General features: G+C 35.5%; 1 protein-coding gene across 1 annotated transcript; it reads right to left on the bottom strand.

The window, feature by feature from the left end:
- Positions 1-12,689: 12,689 nt before the first annotated feature.
- Positions 12,690-16,052, bottom strand: LOC105958452 (aspartyl protease family protein 1). Its single transcript, XM_088814186.1, has 10 exons — positions 15,605-16,052; positions 15,032-15,170; positions 14,678-14,916; positions 14,122-14,346; positions 13,906-14,041; positions 13,751-13,824; positions 13,569-13,668; positions 13,426-13,483; positions 13,199-13,270; positions 12,690-13,099 (listed from the first exon to the last, which is right to left on the bottom strand). The coding sequence occupies exons 1-10, from the start codon at positions 15,916-15,918 to the stop codon at positions 12,855-12,857; spliced, it is 1,602 nt and encodes a 533-aa protein (XP_088670312.1). The 5' UTR covers positions 15,919-16,052; the 3' UTR covers positions 12,690-12,854.
- Positions 16,053-18,665: the final 2,613 nt, after the last annotated feature.

The following is an 18,665-nucleotide window of genomic DNA, read 5'->3' on the forward strand; positions in this document are numbered from 1 at the left end:
GGTCGTCGCATTGGAAAATGCTCTCTCTTCAGAGTCGTCGTATATATAAATTACATATATTTACTTGGGAGATCTGTACAGCTATTATATTTGGAGTAGACTTCAAATCCATTATAATATATAAGAGGCCTAGCTCATTTCCACATTTACTAAACTTTACGTACCTTTTTTATTTATTTTTGATAAGGGCAAATGGAGCACTCAATTAAAAAACGGACATCCAACTTTTCTATTTTCCAAATAAATTTAGTTCATTCAAATTTATTTGCAAATAATATATACTTAATAAATGCTCTCCATGTACGGCATGCCTGCCAAGGCAGTCGCCGGAAAACGACATGAAAAAACAAGAGGAAGTACAACAAGAAAAAAGAGAGGGAAGAGCAGCGAAGTCAACAATAAAAGAATTAGGGTAAGAGTTAGTTTTTGGTATTTAAGTGATGGAGAATGAGTGGTGGCGATTGCACCAAATATATGGTCGATCAAGATCAAAGTATCACTTAAACACAGACCAGGTCAAGACACATGACCATAAGCTGGGCCGACTCTGCTAATTAGGCTACTCGGGAGAAAAAAGAGTACTGGGCGCCCAATTCACTAAGAATAATTACACTTTGGGCCGCAAACTCACCAAAACTGAAAATGGAAAGTTCCAAATTATGCAATATTGCATACATGTCTTATGACAAACTAGCAAAAAATGTGAAACACGTGGAATTCCACAATCTGTTTTTAACTCTCTTATTTTTAAACTAAATTTTAGTTATAGAATAAATAGTGCTTAGTGGGCTAAGTATAATGCTTAGTGGGTTAAATTGAGGATATTATCTTAACTACTAAACTAACCCACTAACCCATGTTCTTGAGTGTTCTTGTAGTCGGTTTTCTTGCAGATCATGGGCTGAGGAGTGGAAGCTTGGAATGTCTACAAATACCGGCTTCAAGACTCAAGGAATTTGATCGATTCTAAGAAACAAAAACCGAGAGCTGAAGAGAATATATGAGAGTATTAGTGTGTATTTAGAATCTGTTGTACGTACTCCTCATGAGTACATTCTTTGTAGTCTAGATTCACTACACCACAAAGCATCATCCATAGCGTTTGAAAAACGCTATCGTAAGCTATTATAGCGCTTTTACAAACGCTATGTCTGCCGGAGCTATAATAGACTGGGACTTTTCCATAGCGTTTTGTAAATGCTATCTTAAAATTTCTACGCATAGCGTTTTTGTTGAGCTATTATTTACTGTGTTATAGCACGTATTAAACGTTTACTGTTTCAGCAAATGTTATGTCATACTATAGCGTTAAATTGTGAGCTATTTTTGCGTCACTAATTTTATTTAATTAATGCTATGGAACCCATTATTTTTTCTAATAAATTTGTACAAGAAAATAATAAACATAATAATATAACAATCCTGTTTTAGTAAAATATATGGACAATACTGTATAATATCACCAAATATTGTCATTAATATCTTAACCAAGTTAATACATGAACATAAAAAGGCTAACACTATTATTCAATATGCTTACATAACTAAAAGAAAAGAGATATTGTCTTAATAAAAAATATGGCCTACAATAAAAAACTGACACTTATCATTATTTGAAGGGAACAAAAGCTTCTAGCTTAAAGATCTCCAATATTCTCTTGCCTTCAAATCAGCAAGTATTTTTGTTGAACTCTGAACTCTGAATTCTGAAGGTTCCAAGTTTCTCTGTAAAAAATAACATAGAAATACAATATTAAAATCTTTGCAAGATACTACTTAAGTACATTTCAACGCAGACTCAATAATTTGAACTACTCGTATGGATTAGTGAACTTCAGCATTCGCAGTATACCATATTCGTAATCAGATAGAAAATGCATACTATTTCCCATATGGAATAACACACATTCTGGCACTTTGAAACATACTATATAATTACATGTGTTTGTAATTAATTTAGCCCACTTGCAACTGGTAATAAACTTTGAAAATTATGAATTTCAAAGCGATACGTTATCAGTTGGCTTTCTCAAGCTAACCGTGAAGGAAGGGTGATTGAAATTCACTAGAGTAGCAAAGATGACAATTGCAAAGACATTATGCCATGTAAAGAAGACCAGAATAAGCTGTTATAGACTAGATCTGCAAGTAATAAGTACATATACTGCACATTTCAGTAAAAACTTACAAAAAAATTTATAATGAATTTACAGCCACTTGCATTAAGATTTTACCTTCATAGGCCGAATAGATGGCCACACCATGAATCACAATTCATAACCGAACATCAATGGTTATCACTTATCAGTAAGCCAATCAATAAAATGCTTCTAAAACCATAGAAATGCACACCTATTTTTAGGTAATGAATCAATAATGTTAAAATCATTGGAATAACATGTCAAAACTATCAATATTAAGATGAGCATATAATGAAAATAAAAATAAAAATAAAAATAATACAAGTTCTTCTACACTTACAATTAGTGGACAAATCCCCAAATCATTAAGAAGAGTACTCGCCGAAAGTATTTCTCCATTTTGAATATGTGCTATTTGCTTATAATTTCAACAGAGAAGAGGGAAGATGATTGTTCCGTAAAATAAAATCTGCCGTAAATGATAAAATAAGTGTTATATGTATCTAAATTTTATGAGCCAACACAAAATCTTAACCAATTTCTCAACAAAATGACCCTAATAAGAAAAGATAAATCAACCCTATGAGAAGTACTGGTTTCTCGCAGTCATCATATTAAAAGAACCTTATGAGATTTATAAAAATTCAACAATTTTCACATAACTCGATAAACAATTGGGCTCTAAAATATATGGGAATCATAAAACCCATACTTTACCCAACAAGAACATTCACAACCGAAAGTAAGAGCAAATGAATTGAGTAGAATTTGGGATTTTTGCAAATAAAGTAAAAGTAGAAAAATCCAAACTAATGAGAGAAATGTATACTGAGAACAAGATGTCTGGACTGGAAGGAAGAGAAACGGGAAGACGATGGAGTCGGGTTGGTCGGCAGATCGAAGAGAGTAAACATTCACTACTGGCTTTGCGAGGAAAGAATTGATATTTAGGCTAAATGAAATTTTCTCTCACTAAAAATCTAATTTATTCTTTTGCGACCAAAAAAAATTCATGGGCCTGCGGGACGGCTAATCTATAGCGTTTGTTTTTTTAATTCTTTTAACCCTAAAAAGTAATAATAGCACTTGTTGAAAAAACGCTATAAGATAGTGTTATAAAATGCCAATTATGTTGTAGTGATTGTTTAGTATATAGTTTTTATGTTTTTATGTTTCTATATTTGGTTGTAAGAATGATCAAGATAGTGATTCATTCATAAGAAAGAAGTTCTTGTACTTCTTCTCTTTGTATTCTTGTAATACTGTTTTAATATAAGTTTTTACGTCCTTTAAAGGGCAAGTTCACAAGTTTTACTTGTGAACATTTTTAAATATGAGTATTGTTTTTATATTTCCACTACATGTTTATACAAGTGAAATATATACTTACTATAACACCTCTATATTAAACGAATTCGGGACCATAAATTCTTTCAATTGGTATCAGAGCCAACACTTGTATACTAAGTGTTTGTTCCTATTTATTTTCAGATTCGAATTCGTGATGGATACTCAGATGACTGCTACTATGCGACCTCTTGTACTTGATGGTACAAACTACACCTACTGGAAAGTCAAGATGAGGGCATACATCAAAGCTATTGATGAGAGGGCCTGTAGATCTATTCTTACTGGATGGAAGCCACCAACTATAACAGATGCGGATGGGGATGTATTTCCAACACCAGAATTATGGTGGAAAACAGACGATCTATCAAATGGCAATCAAAACTCAAAAGTGTTAAATGCAATCTTTAATTCAGTAGATTTAAACATGTTTAAATTGATCTCAGTGTGCACTTCTGCGAAGGATGCATGGGAGGTTCTTCAGTTACATTGTGAAGGACCAGACAGTGTCAGAAGAACTAAGCTCAGATTACTCTCTTCCAAATTTGAGAGACTGAGGATGGAAGAAATTGAAACAATTTCTCAATACAATGAGAAATTGATTGATTTAGCTAATGAATTTCAATCCTTAGGTGGTCCTTTGAGCAATGAGACACTGGTGAATAAGGTACCGAGAACTCTTCCAGAAAGATTCAGCATGACAGTTACTGCAATTGAGGAGGCCAGAGACACATAATCTCTACGTCTGGATGAATTAATTGGTAGCTTAAATTCTAGAGAGATGAACTTTGAAGATCAGAGAAAGGAGAAAGGTAAGGCCATCTCAAATGCACTCCAGGCAGAATTAGAAAATGAAGAAGTTGCTACGGAGTATGAAGAGGATTCAGAGGAATGTTTCAACAATGTGGCATTTCAGATTCAGAAATTCAATAGGGCATACAGACGAAGTGGAATCAAGCCCAGACAGTTATTTCCAGATGACTCTCCACAAAATCGACAAACTCAGCCCCGGAACAGATCTATTACACAGAGAACATTTCATCAAACATCCTCTCAAAACACCTTAAAAAATTCTCCATTTATTCGTTCAAATTATGAACCACCTAACTTGGATCATATTAAATGCAGGGCTTGTTCAGGATTTGGACATTATGCTAATGAATGTGCAAATACCTTGAGAAGAAGATGAATGAGCCTGATTTGTGCTGTCAGTGTGAGGAGAAAGAGCAACCTAAACAGACAGGGGAGCAGCAACCCACTAAACAGGCTCTTTCTGTCAGATATATCACTGAAAATTGTCCTGAAACAGAATCACACGGAGTTTCTCTAGATGTTGCAACACTTTCTGAAACACTTTCAGGAACTGAAATTTCTGAGTTAGATGATAATCATTATACATGTTTGAACTCTATTTCTTTGAATGCTGTAGAATACAGTAAAGAAACAGTGGGAGATGAGGAAGAAATGTATAAGAAATTGTTCAGCGACTTGGAGAAGAAGACTCATGCTCTAGATGCAGCCAACAAGGAAAATTCTTCCCTTAAAGAAACAATCACTCATTTGGAGGTTGGAATCACCAAGAAGGATCTTGAACTGGCAAAAGTGAAAGATGAACTCAAAGAAGCAACTCTAGCAATCAAGAGGATGAATACCGGCACAACTTATAAACTTGAAGAGATTGTGTCACTGGAGAAGTACAACAAAAATTAAGGTCTAGGATTCAAAAAATAAGTGAAGAAACACAAGCCAGTAAAGAAGAAGGAAATTGTCTTTGTAAAAGAGAAGGGCTCAAATGGAAAAGAATGCAGAAATTCTACAATCACCACTCCAGAGTCCAGAATAAGGAGATACATTTGTCATTACTGTTTCTCACCAGGACATATCCGTCCATTTTGTGAGAAACTAAGTAGTGACAAAATGTTGTACAGAATGAGTCACATCACTCCAGGGAATACCTCCAAGAAAAAGGTAGAGTTTACCAAAAATGAGTGCAGAATATGGACTCCCAAAGGTAAACTTATGTGCAAAGCAGTATACACTTCATTAAATGCTAAAATTTCAGGTTCATGGTACTTTGATAGTGGATGTTCTAGGCACATGACTGGAACTAAAGAGTTTCTATCAAACTACCATACACTCAATGGTGGTCGTGTAACCTATAGAGGAGGAGCTAAAGGCAAAGTGGTTGGACGTGGAATACTCAATGTTGAGGGACTTCCAAAACTTTCAAATGTCTTACATGTTGAAGGATTGGGGTCAAATCTCATCAGTATTAGTCAATTGTGTGATGATGATCTACGTGTACAATTTGATAAGTATTGTTGTTCTGTGTTTGATAATCAAAATCATTGTGTACTGACAGGTTCCATGTCAATGGACAATTGTTATCAAACAGGTGACACCATCTCATGCAAGAGTTCAAGAGTAAGTGAAGTAGAGCTGTGGCACCAGAAACTAGGGCACACAAACTTCAAAAATCTGAAGTTTCTCAACAAGTACAATGCCATAAGAGGAATTCCAGATCTCAAGATCAAGGACATCCTTATATACGGAATGTGCCAGAAGGGGAAGCAAACTAGAGTGCCACACAAAGTGTTACAACACGTTGGGACCACCATTTGTTTTGAACTTGTACATATGGACCTTATGGGTCCTATAGAGGTAGAAAGTCTAGGTGGTAAAAATATGTATTTGTGTGTGTTGATGATTTTTGGAGATATACTTGGGTGAAATTTTTAAGAGAAAAATCTGATACTTTTGAAGTTTTCAGAAATTTGTACAGGTTTGTTAGAACTCAATTTCAAGTTTCTATTCGAAGAATACGGTCTGATCATGGAAAAGAATTTGAGAATGCTTTATTTCATACTTTTTGTAATAAAAAGGGCATAAATCATGAATTTTATGCTCCAAAAACTCCTCAGCAAAATGGTGTTGCTGAAAGAAAAAACAGAACTATCTAGGAGATGGCTAGGGTAATGATGAGTGCAAAAAATCTGTCTAAAAGATTTTGGGCTGAGGCTGTCAACACAGCTTGTCACATCTCAAATCCTGTGTATCTAAGATTAGGGTCTATGATGACTTCATATGAAATTCTTTATGGTAAGAAACCTAATCTAGAATAGATGTATGTGTTTGGATGTGTTTGGTATGTCCTAAATGACGGATATCATCTAGCTAAATTTGATTCAAAAATTGATTTGAGTTTATTTGTTGGATACTCTAATAACAGTCATGCCTATAGAGTATATAACTTAAGAACTCGAACCATTATTGAACCTGTAAATGTGGTATTTGATGATTTTGCCTATCTCCGCAGTAAAACAGCTGAATATGAAGTTGATGACATGATTGCTGAAGGAGAAACAATCGGTGGAGACACTACTACCAAAGGTGCTCCAGATATAAATAGTCCAGTGTCAAGAGAAGAGAGTGTTGAGCCAAGTGTTACCACATCTGACTCAATACTTCCTACGGAGAACACAGAAGCTGAAACGCAGCCAACTCATGATGTCTGCAGAAAGGAACCATCAAGTAGAATCCAGAAAAATCACCCCTCTACTCAAGTTGTGGGAGATATCTTTGATGGGATAAGGACCAGAAGAAAAGAGAGGGTGAATTATAGAGATATGGTAAGATTTGCAAATTTATCTTCTGAATGTGTACTAACTGGAACTACTTGCTTTGTATCTTCAGTTGAACCAAAGAATATTGCAGAAGCACTGAAGGATGAGTTCTGTATCAATGCAATGCATGAAGAACTGAATCAGTTCATTAGGAATGATGTTTGGTACTTAGTTCATAGAGAAAGTCATGTTAATGTGATAGGAACTAAGTGGATTTTCAAAAACAAAACTGATGAAAAAGGTACAGTTGTTAGAAATAAGGCTAGGTTAGTAGCACAAGGTTACACTCAGATAGAAGGTATAGATTTTGATGAGACCTTTGTTCCAGTAGCTAGAATTGAATCTATTAGGTTACTTCTTGCTACAGCCTGTTTTCTTAAAATCAAATTGTATCAAATGGATATCAAAAGTGCATTTCTAAATGGTGTATTAAATGAAGAAGCATGCATATGTAGAGCAACCCAAGGGTTTTGAAGATTCTGCGAAGTCTAATCATGTGTTCAAGCTTAAGAAGGCTTTGTATGGTCTTAAACAAGCTCCTAGAGCTTGGTATCAAAGACTCACTGACTTCTTACTTGAAATACAGTTTACTAGAGGAGAGGCAGACATAACTCTATTTGTTAGAAGAACAAATAACCATATAATTATTGTACATATATATATATGTTGATGATATTGTTTTTGGTTCTACTTGTGCTAACCTATCACAGTCTTTTGTAGATTCTATGTCTCGCACTTTTGAAATGAGCATGGTAGGAGAGTTAAATTACTTCCTAGGACTCCAAATCAAACAGACAGGTGAAGGAAATTTTGTAAATCAAAAGAAGTATGCTCTCAATCTGGTTAAAAAGTTTGAGTTGGAGTCAACCAAACACATGAAAACTCCAATGGGATCAAGTCAAAAATTGTCCAAGGACGATGTTGCTGAGGATGTTGCAATACCCTATACAGAAGCATGATTGGAAGCCTTCTGTATCTAACTGTAAGCAAACCTGACGTTATGTTTAGTGTCTGTGTGTGTGTGCCAGGTACCAAGCTAATCCCAAAGTCACTCATCTAAAAGTTGTGAAGAGGATTATTAGGTATGTTGCAGGTACAGTAGACTTAGGTATTCAGTTTTTCAAAGACATTAATACCAATTTGATAGGTTTTAGTGATTCTGATTGGGCTGGGGATATTAGTGACAGAAAAAGCACATCAAGTGCATGTTTCTTTTTGGGGAATAACCTGGTTTCATGGTTTAGTAGAAAACAAAATTGTGTATCACTTTCAACAGCTGAATCAGAATATGTTGCTGCTAGAGGATGTTGTGGCCAACTAATTTGGATGAAACAAATGTTGGGGGATTATGGGTTAACCAGTGACACCTTGACCATATATTGTGATAATTCAAGTGCTATTTATATTTCAAAAAATCGAGTTCAACACTCACGAACAAAACACATAAATATTAAACATCATTTTATTCGTGATATAATTGAGAAAAATATAGTATGCATAAAGTATCTTCCTACAGAAGATCAGCTGGCTGACATCTTTACAAAGGCATTAGATTATGAGAGGTTCTCTAAATTTTGAAAATCTCTCGGGATGTGTACTCAATAAACATGTCCTGAAGCATGTTGCAGCACCTCATCAAACATCTTAAGCTGCAACATACTTTACTGAAACTTAGCTTCCTTGAATAAAGGCTTCATTGTGATATATTATTCTCTAAATAAGTAGCTGGAAGTCTTTCACCTTGAAACGTGATCATGCTTCATGTAAACATTCTGAGAACAATCATATTCACATAAGCCAAACTCCTCTACCTTGAAAAGTCATATCTTAGTAACAGAGGAACTTTCAAACTGAACACTTGATCATATTCCATGTGAAATGTTTGACTTGAAAATAAGAGTTTAAAAAAAAAAATCTATGCATGTTAGCCATTTTTTTTTCCTCTTCTTATTTTTTCTCACTATTAAACAATAAAAGATATATTTATTATTTATGTGTAAATTTTTGTGAGTATTATTACTATTATTACTATTATTATTATTATTATTATTATTGAATTATCACAATTTATATGGGACATGGGGTACATGGGTTAGTCTTTTTTTCTTCCACTAAGTCCACTCCTTATTGTGCCATGTGTCACGTTTTTTTTAAACTGCCACATAACTTTTATTCCCCTTAATCACACTCTCTCCAAGAAAATTGCACGCCACTTCTTCACCTTCCCCACTTCAATTTTTCTGCAAAAATTTGGGCTTATAAATTTCTTGCTTCTCTCTCCGAAAATTAACCCTCAAAAATCAAAAGCACAAGAAGCAATTCAATATTTTTTTTACCTTCTCTCTACTGTACCATGGTATCTCCTCCTAGAAATCCGCTTCCGGCCGTTGATGATGTGTACAACGATGCTGCAGCACCTGAACCAGCAGACCCTAATTTAGCCATCATCGTTCATCCTGTCAACCTTGAAGCCATGCCGATCAGCTTCATTGAGCCCGGCGACGAGCTGAATCCGATCCAGACGTTTCCCAGAACCTGGGTCCCTCTTCCACTGCAGGAAGATTCTCTACTCGCCGGTCTAAGCGCATGAATCCCTTCCCAGATCTGAATACTACTGGGTCACAACGCCTGAGGGGAGCAAACTCTCTTTGCAGAGGCGGTAGAGCTGGAAGAAGAGGCGGCAGAGGCGGTCGTACTCCAGTTAGACAAAACCCACCAAGAGGTCTCCATTTGGTTGATGAAGAAACATATGATGAAAAAGGAGATCCTACCTTTGCAGAACCAGAAACCCAAGCTCTCTCCTCAAGCTCCACTGAGTCATCCTCTAAAGACTCGACTCCACCAGCATCAACTCAGGGGGAGACACTTTAGACTAACATGGCAGCAGCCTCTTCTCAACATCCTGCTTCCGAAGATGTTGCTGCACATATTCCTGAAAATGCTGATGCACTTACTGTCTCTGACAATGCCCCTCAGAGTGTTGCTGAGGATGCTGTTCCTTATGAAGATGAAGAAATGCCACATTTTTCTGGGATGTCCTCTGCTGAGCATGTAGATATCCCCACTGTTGATGCCCAAGACTTTGCCACCACAGAAGAAACCTCACTTCCTACACCCTCAGCTCCAAATGAAGATCCTCTGGAAACTCTGGCAGAGGCAGCTGTTCAAGTGGATGCACCATCTTCCCAGGCTGAAGAGGAAGAGAAAAGTGATGACAGCTGGGATGTGCCCCTTGCCTCTTTCCTCAAAAATCTGCCACCCTTAGAGTCAGACAGTGACTCTTCTGAGGACTCATCCCAGATGGAATAAGATGCTGCTCCACCTGTTGCATCACCTGAGCCAGCATACATCCCTGATGAGATTGAAGACTCAGAAGAAGAGGAACCCTCAGAGGATGATGAACTAGACTTGGATGGGAAGGATCTGTCAACCCCTTTTGAGGTAAACAACGCTTTCAGTCCCACTTTTTATTTTGAATCTGATTCATACATAGGTCCTCAAATCATGAATTGCCAATTTATTGAGAAAAGAAATTTTTCAAGGATGAGTTTGATAGACATAGGATCACTGCTTTTCTTTATCAAAGAAGCATCCTTAGTCTAGTTGAGATTGCCTGTCCTTATGATCCCTCTATTGTGAAGGAATTTTATGCCAATTTACAAACCTCACTTTTAAAGAAAAATTCTCCAAACTTTGGAAAAGTTTTTGTGCGCAATTCTATTTTTTATTTTTCTCCCAAAATTATCAACTCTCACTTAAAAACTCTTACTGTGATTGATGAGGATAATTATGATGATTTCACTGAGGTTTGTAAAACTCTTTCTGGAAATCGTCTCAAATCTTGGCCTGCTCACCCCAACAAATTCAAAGTTTCTCAACTTACTGCATTTTACTCTGTCATGTTTAGACTCACAGTGATGAATTGGATTCCATCAAAAAATGTCTCTGTTATTACTAAACCTCATGCAGTACTCATGTATAAATTAGGGGTGGGGTTACCTGTTGATTTTGGCAAACTTTTCTTCAACAACATAAGTAATCTTGCACAGAAAATTTCTTCCTCCACTCATCTTCCCTATCCTTCTCTCATCTACTCCATTCTGCTTTCTCAAAATTTGGGCCAAGATGAATCAGAATATCTTTACACTCCACTTGGCATGATAAATGTCTCTCCCAATTCCCTGGAATGGAGATAATTTTCTCCCAACTGAATCAGGTCAAAATAATCTTGGTACTGAAGGTGTTGCTTCTCATGTTGACAAAACCCCTGACATCTTTGCTACTAATATCTCTGTTCCTCGAGATCTTTTGTTAAGACAGCTTACTCACTCCCTAGCTCAGATTACCTATCATCAATCCATGGTGGAGATGCTCCAGATTGCTCTTTCTGATCAAAAAGGGGGAGAACAAGCTAGTCATGAAGTTGAAGCAGGGACTTCTCATCCTTTGGATGCCAGAGGCAGAGCGCATGAAGTTAATGAAGAAGAAGAAAAGAATGAGGGTGAAGAAGAAGGAGCAGAGAAAAGCAGTGGGTCGTCCAGTGCTAGTGATGGAGGAGCAGCAGCTGATACTGAGGAGACTTTGGATATTTTTCTTTAAAGTTATTTTTGTTATGAACAATATTTGTTTTTGTTCAGTTTTTTATTTTCCCTCTGAACTTTTATGTTAGGATTGCACCTTTGTTCGTTTATGTTTGTTGAATTGTGTTGGATTATTTTTGTTGAATTTGTTTTTGAACTGATCTTCAACATTTTGTTATTGCTATATTGGTTATCAAATTCAGGGGGAGCTCAAGCAATGTCTCAGGGGGAGTTAAGCTAAAATTTAGTTTTGATCATAAAGTTAAAAAAATGGAGTTTGAAACACGTGGAATTCCACAATCTGTTTTTAACTCTCTTATATTTAAACTAAATTTTAGTTATAGAATAAGTAGTACTTAGTGGGCTAAGTAGTGCTTAGTGGGCTAAGTATAATGCTTAGTGGGTTAAATTGAGGATATTATCTTAACTACTAAACTAACCCACTAACCCATGTTCTTGAGTGTTCTTGTAGTCGGTTTTCTTGCAGATCATGGGTTGAGGAGTGGAAGCTTGGAATGTCTATAAATACCGGCTTCAAGACTCAGGGAAGTTGATCGATTCTAAGAAACAAAAACCGAGAGCTGAAGAGAATATATGAGAGTTTTAGTGTGTTTTTAAAATCTGTTGTACGTACTCCTCATGAGTACATTCTTTGTAGTCTAGATTGTTTAGTATATAGTTTTTATGTTTCTAGATTTGGTTGTAAGAATGATCAAGGTAGTGATTCATTCATACGAAAGAAGTTCTTGTACTTCTTCTCTTTGTATTCTTGTAATATTGTTTTAATATAAGTTTTAACGTCCTTTAAATGGCAAGTTCACAAGTTTTACTTGTGAACATTTTTAAATCTGAGTATTGTTTTTATATTTCCGCTGCATGTTTATAAGTGACATAACACTTACTATAACACCTCCGTATTAAACGAATTCGGGACCATAAATTCTTTCAAAATGTACAAACTTAAAAGAAAATCCAGAATACTACATCACCATCCCAAATTGTTTCGGAAAAAAAGTGTTAGAAAAATTATTGAAGTTGAAATCACCATGTGTTATGTACATAGGCAATCACACATAAAAGAATTGATACAATATTCCAAGTCCTCTGTGGTATATATACCGTCAAACAAATGGCTCAAACAATGCAAAGAATATTGAATGAGGTTAAACAAGAGCTAAAGTGGTGAGTAAGACCATCACAAGTCCGGTAGTCATGGAACTCAAACGGGCGGCAACACCATTTCCATTTCCAAAAAATGATGGCCTCGTTGTTGCTGGCGGCGGTGGTGGTGGTGGTGGAGGCGGTGATGAAACGGGAGTGGCTTCCGGTGTAAAAACCGAAGGTGGAGGACTTTTAACGGGGCTTCCCTTGTTTATAGGTGGAGTATTGGATTCGATGGAATCATAACCTGAGATTATTAAAGATTTTAATGCAATAACGAAATTGAGTGCATGCTCGTGGAAATATATCGATAATTATAGCAAAAAGATAATTGAAATAAACTCACAGTTAGCTTCTTTCCAACCCAAAACCATCTCCTCGCGATCAAAGACTATGCGGTAACCCTCCATATAATTTTCTGTGAAGGCAAGACAATTCAATACAAGCAAAATTGAACATTAATAGTGCAACCAAAAATTTCATTGTCCGCTGAATTTTACTTCCGTCACATGCGGTTGACTCGAGACGAGACAATTAGCAACAATGTAACTGATATATAATTCAAATACTCACGTCCGATGATATTAATATCCTCGCTTTTGACAATAGCCAGACAATATGCGAACCCCCCCTGCATATATTATGAATAAAGATATTTTAGCGCTTATTTTTAAGATGGAATTCTCTAAAGAATCGATACCGTAAAAATATCTCACCTCCCGTGGAATCACAAATGTTGGTGCCTTCACAAAAAAATCGCCTCCACCTTTCATTATCAAATTCAACCGTGGGATTCTATAGCTCTCTTGAGTTGCACTGCAGGCGAATAGAAGTCATGAGACAAAAATAATTCACAATCATTATTAAAAAAAAAAGTTTACTGACAAATTTAACGGACCTCAGCGAATAGCAATAGTCGAATATAATTCTCCTCGGAGGTACATAACGTGGCTCGGTTATTTGAGAATCGAACTGCGAAAGATAGAAAGTTCATCAGAATCAAGACTTTCACACGACAAAATTGAATATAACAACATTATGTAACTAACTTACGCCTTGTACAATAACTGAGTAAGCTGGATCATTCAAGTATGCAAACGACGTGCCAGTGTCGAAGATTGCTGAGAACTCTACATCGGTGACGTTTTTGCCCACGACAATGTTCGTCACAGTGACATTATATGTTGGACTGCCAAAAAGCTCAAAAATTAAATCAAGATTGAAAAATAAAAGAGAGATAAAGGTTATAACTAGTTTTTTAACGCTTACTATAATTGTCGAAGATTAAATGGAGTTACTTGTTGGTCGGGGCTCCCTTTATCTCCAAATTGAATTCTTCCAAGTCCATCATGGCTAAAACACATGGAGAAAGAATTTGACGTAAAACCTTTGCTAGCCAAAAGGCTTGGCACGGATATACCGTCCATACCAAGTCCGAATAGACCATTTATAGCAGCACCATCCACAAAAGCACCCGTTTGAACTATTCCACATCTGAATTAAACAAAAAAATTCATTAGAGTTTATTATCAAACAAGGGTTTATTGCTCTTAACTGACCATATCAGCCAAAAACTTAAGCTATTAGTAATGAAAAAACCTTGTAGATGGAATATTTGAAATGGGTAGCGGTGGAATTCGAATACATGATTTTTCATTTGATCAGAGTCTAATATCATGTTAACTGATCACATCGACCAAAAAACTTAATCTATTAGTGATGGAAGTCATTTAATAAATATATCTCCAACAATTGCATTTAGCAACCATTTGTTTACTCTAATTTTAAAAAAAACTTTACGTGTTAGAAAAGAAAGCACCCTCACCCTAATGTAATTGGGGCATCGATGGGTTCTTGTGGATCGGTATCTGTACCCAAATGCAAAACATCATCAACCAATATGCCTGTGGTTGAGGTGTTGGCGGAGAGGTACACTTCTTGGTAAGCACAAGCATTGAGTCGAGTAGAGCATCCTCTTTGTGGTCGGACACAAATAGTGCTATTGCATGGAACTGGCACACTAGATGTCGATGTACTAGGACTGTATATGTTTAGTTTCCACGGCTGTTGCATTGATATTTTTATATAGGAGCAGATTGGAGATTTAAATAAAGGCAATTACAAAAATAATATGTAGGCTATCAAGATAATGGCATAACTTAATTACTATTTAAAGTACCTTTCCGGAAGTGGTGTTCAAGCTACGCAAACAGGTAGTAGTGCAGTCGCATGGTAACCAGAATAGGTCACTGCCGGTGTCGAGTGCCACAAGATATTCCAAAGGAGGGGTACCCACGGTAATAAATGAATAGTGCAAGCTGCAAATATAAGGAGGACATAATAAGATGTTTTTACAAGTGGAAGGACATTTAATTTTTATGCATTTTATTTCTATGTCGGGACGGACGGTCGTCCCGATGACCTCTCTTTTCTCTCTATTCTCTCTCCTCCTCCCTCTAAAAATCATTTTCATCACTTTTTATACCTGAGAACCAAACATACATCGAATTTTCAAATTCTTTCGTGTTTTCATTTTTCTCGTTTCAAAATCCATGAACCAAACAGAGCTGAAGCAAAATATCTGCAGTGTTTGAGAATAAGTTTTGTTTGCAGATAGCTAGGAAAACTCAAAACTGATATCCAAGTCAAGATAGTTAATTAATTAGCATAATCAACGGCTAAGACTAATTTCATAATGGATTATTTTGGAGAAACACTTATAGAAATGCATACAAGCGATCGAGTAACTCACAATCCAAGAGAGCTGATCCGGTATGTCTCGTTGCCACCAAAGAAAGTGATGGGTTGGCTGTCGGTGGTGGAGGTGGCGAGGCGGCGGCCCTTCAAGAGATGATCGCGGTGGGCCATGGCGGTGTAGTAGTCAACCGTACCCTTCTCCGGCAACCCATCGAGATTCAAGAATTCCTTAACTGTGTCCGAATATCTGTGGTGGATATCGAATCCGAACGTACCAAATGCTTCGATGCTCTTCGCATTGAACCAACACGCAAACGCTATTAGAATCAGACAACTCCCAAATACCGATTTCATAAAACACATCGTCATTAATTACTATACTCTATACGGACAAAAATGAATCCAAACAAAAAGACAAAGAGAATTAATTACGTTAATCCCCTTTTGCCCCCCTGGCCCAATCAGTAAACAGAGACGTGGCTCAGCTGTGATGATAATGCAAATTCTTGTATGTTTGTATATATATATATAAGATAATAAGAAGATACTTCAAAGAAATGGGGGGAAAAGTAAGAGGAGAGAGAAATTAGAGGGAGTTGACTTGGCCAAGTCAAATACAGGAGGGTAGAGAGAGAGAGAGAGAGAAGGAGCAATCATTGTCATCGTGATCGCCGATCGGCTAAAAAAGTCGTAGGTTTTAAGCAGCATTTTTCATGTGTCTCTTCCCTAAGAATCTCATTGTATAACACTAAAATACCCCTCACGTTTTAATATGCTCAATTTCATCTTTTAATTAATTTGACATCAAATTTCACAAATTATTCAATTATGATTCAAAACTTAATTTTGTGTATACTTTCGCCCGTCGCCGCCGTTGATCGCTGGTCTCCGACGTTGATTTTTTTTTTCTTCCTGATTTTTCCGCCGATTTCCGGTGTTGACTGTATCGATTTTTTTTTTGTTTTGTTTTGTTTTTTTCTCCTGCTTCTACCGGCGATGACTTTTTTATGTATTTTTCTTTCTTGAACATCTTTTTGCACCGTTTAAACAACAATATTTATGTGGTTGGCAGTCATATTAACTATATTACTTGCTGTAAAACACAGTAATATCAACTATACTACAGTGTAACACAGTAATAATGCTATATTAATCTCTAGCACAATAATATTAACACAATGAAAGTCATTATTATTGTGTAATAGAGTAATATTAATATGTTGACCTTTCAAGTAAACATACTAAAAACAAAAAAGTCATCCACAGTAATATTACTGTAACAACAACAGTAATATTACCGTCAATCACATTAATATTTTTGTGTTTACAGTAATATTACAATAGTAGACAGTAATACTATTACGTTAATCCGTCAACAACTCAAACAAAACAAAAAAGCCAAAAAAATAATAATATTGATGTAGTCGGCAGTAATATTATTGTGTTTACAATTATTTTAATATTAACGAAAGTAATATAATTACGTTGACTTGTTAACAAATCAAACAAAATAAATAAATAAAAGCCAAAAAAATTATAATATTGTCGATAACTGTAATTGTACACTGTCAATGACAATACGATTACATAAATGTATTGTCAACGACAGTACCATTACGTTAATCTACCATCAACGACAGTACAATAACGTTTATGTACTGTCAGTAACAATATAATTACTATTAATGACTATACAATTATGGTCAACGTTTAGCGACAGACGTAAAAAAAATATAAATATTTTGGGGAAAAAACACTAAAAAAGTCAACGCCAGAGACCGGCGGTCCACGCCTGAAACCGGTGGAGGAAAAAGCAGAAAAAAAAATGTTCGCCAGAAACTGGCGGCATAAAAATAATTTCAGAATTTTGTTTACTTTAAAAAGTCAAAATTGAATTTTTGTGGTTAAAATTGATTAAATTAGGGTTACAATTACGAATTTGGTGTAAAAGGGTCAGAGGTAATTTTGTGATATACATTAGTTTTTCTTTTATTTGTTATACATATTAAAGGGATGGGCTTCTTGGCGAAAAAGATATAACCCCTAAACATAAAATAATAAAGATTGTTAGTCATAAAATTATGCTAAAAAAAAAACCCATTTAGTCTACATCTCATGATTTCCAAGCAATTCCACAATATCATTTACAATCTATATCATTAAACTTTAATTTTTACTTGTTAGTTAATATTTTTATGGGTAAATTACAAACACCCCCTGAGGTATGGTCTAATTACAAAAACCCCCCTCTTGGTTGGAAAATTACATCTACCCCCTCAACTATGATTTTTTCTTATACCTCCACCGTTATGGTGCCAAATTCAACATAATCATCTAGAATCCGTGGAATGTGCTCTAGTTTGTACTCGTTTTGTGTAAAAATACAGTTTCCGATGCACCACAAACTGATATATACAAGCTAAAAATCACATATTATGATCATCTTGCTTCATAATGTAGTGTTTGAATGGGATAAAACGGGTACAAAAGTGATAATATTTCATATAATCTCGAAGATTCCACTAAATTTGAGGAGTTGAGGGGGTGATTGTAATTATCCAAACAAGAGGGGTGTTTTTGTAATTTGACCATACCTCAGGGGGTGTTTGTAATTTACCCTATTGTTATTAATTTTAGGGTTATGGGCTAGGCTCTCTTACAATCATCTTTAATTAAAATAAGTACATATTTTCTAGTTCTCGTAAGAGAATTTGTGTCAATCAATTAAACTTAAATTAAAATTAAATCCTCAAATAATTATATTAATTAATTTTTAATAATTATTTATTTTCACTGCCAAATAATTATTGCACACTCAGCCACATTCTCAATCATTATACTTGAGCTTCGATTATTGTAGTCTCTTACATTAAGATAGTTTAATAACCACCAAATGATACATTTAGTGCGAAATAAATTGATGATATATTTTATTGAGTCTTATCCGCCTAACTTATTTGAGTATGTTAAAATTCACTTGGCCAAGTCTTAGGCAGAAAAACAAATTTAGATTAAATAAATTTTCGAAAAGGAAAAAACAAAGTTAATAAAGGTGACACTCAAAACTGATTAATTGGTGATATTGAGACTAAATTAAGATTTAAATCATGAAATTT

The sequence above is a fragment of the Erythranthe guttata genome, chromosome 14 (genome assembly GCF_056151865.1).
Source record: "Erythranthe guttata isolate IM_541 chromosome 14, IM_541, whole genome shotgun sequence".
NCBI lineage: Eukaryota > Viridiplantae > Streptophyta > Magnoliopsida > Lamiales > Phrymaceae > Erythranthe > Erythranthe guttata.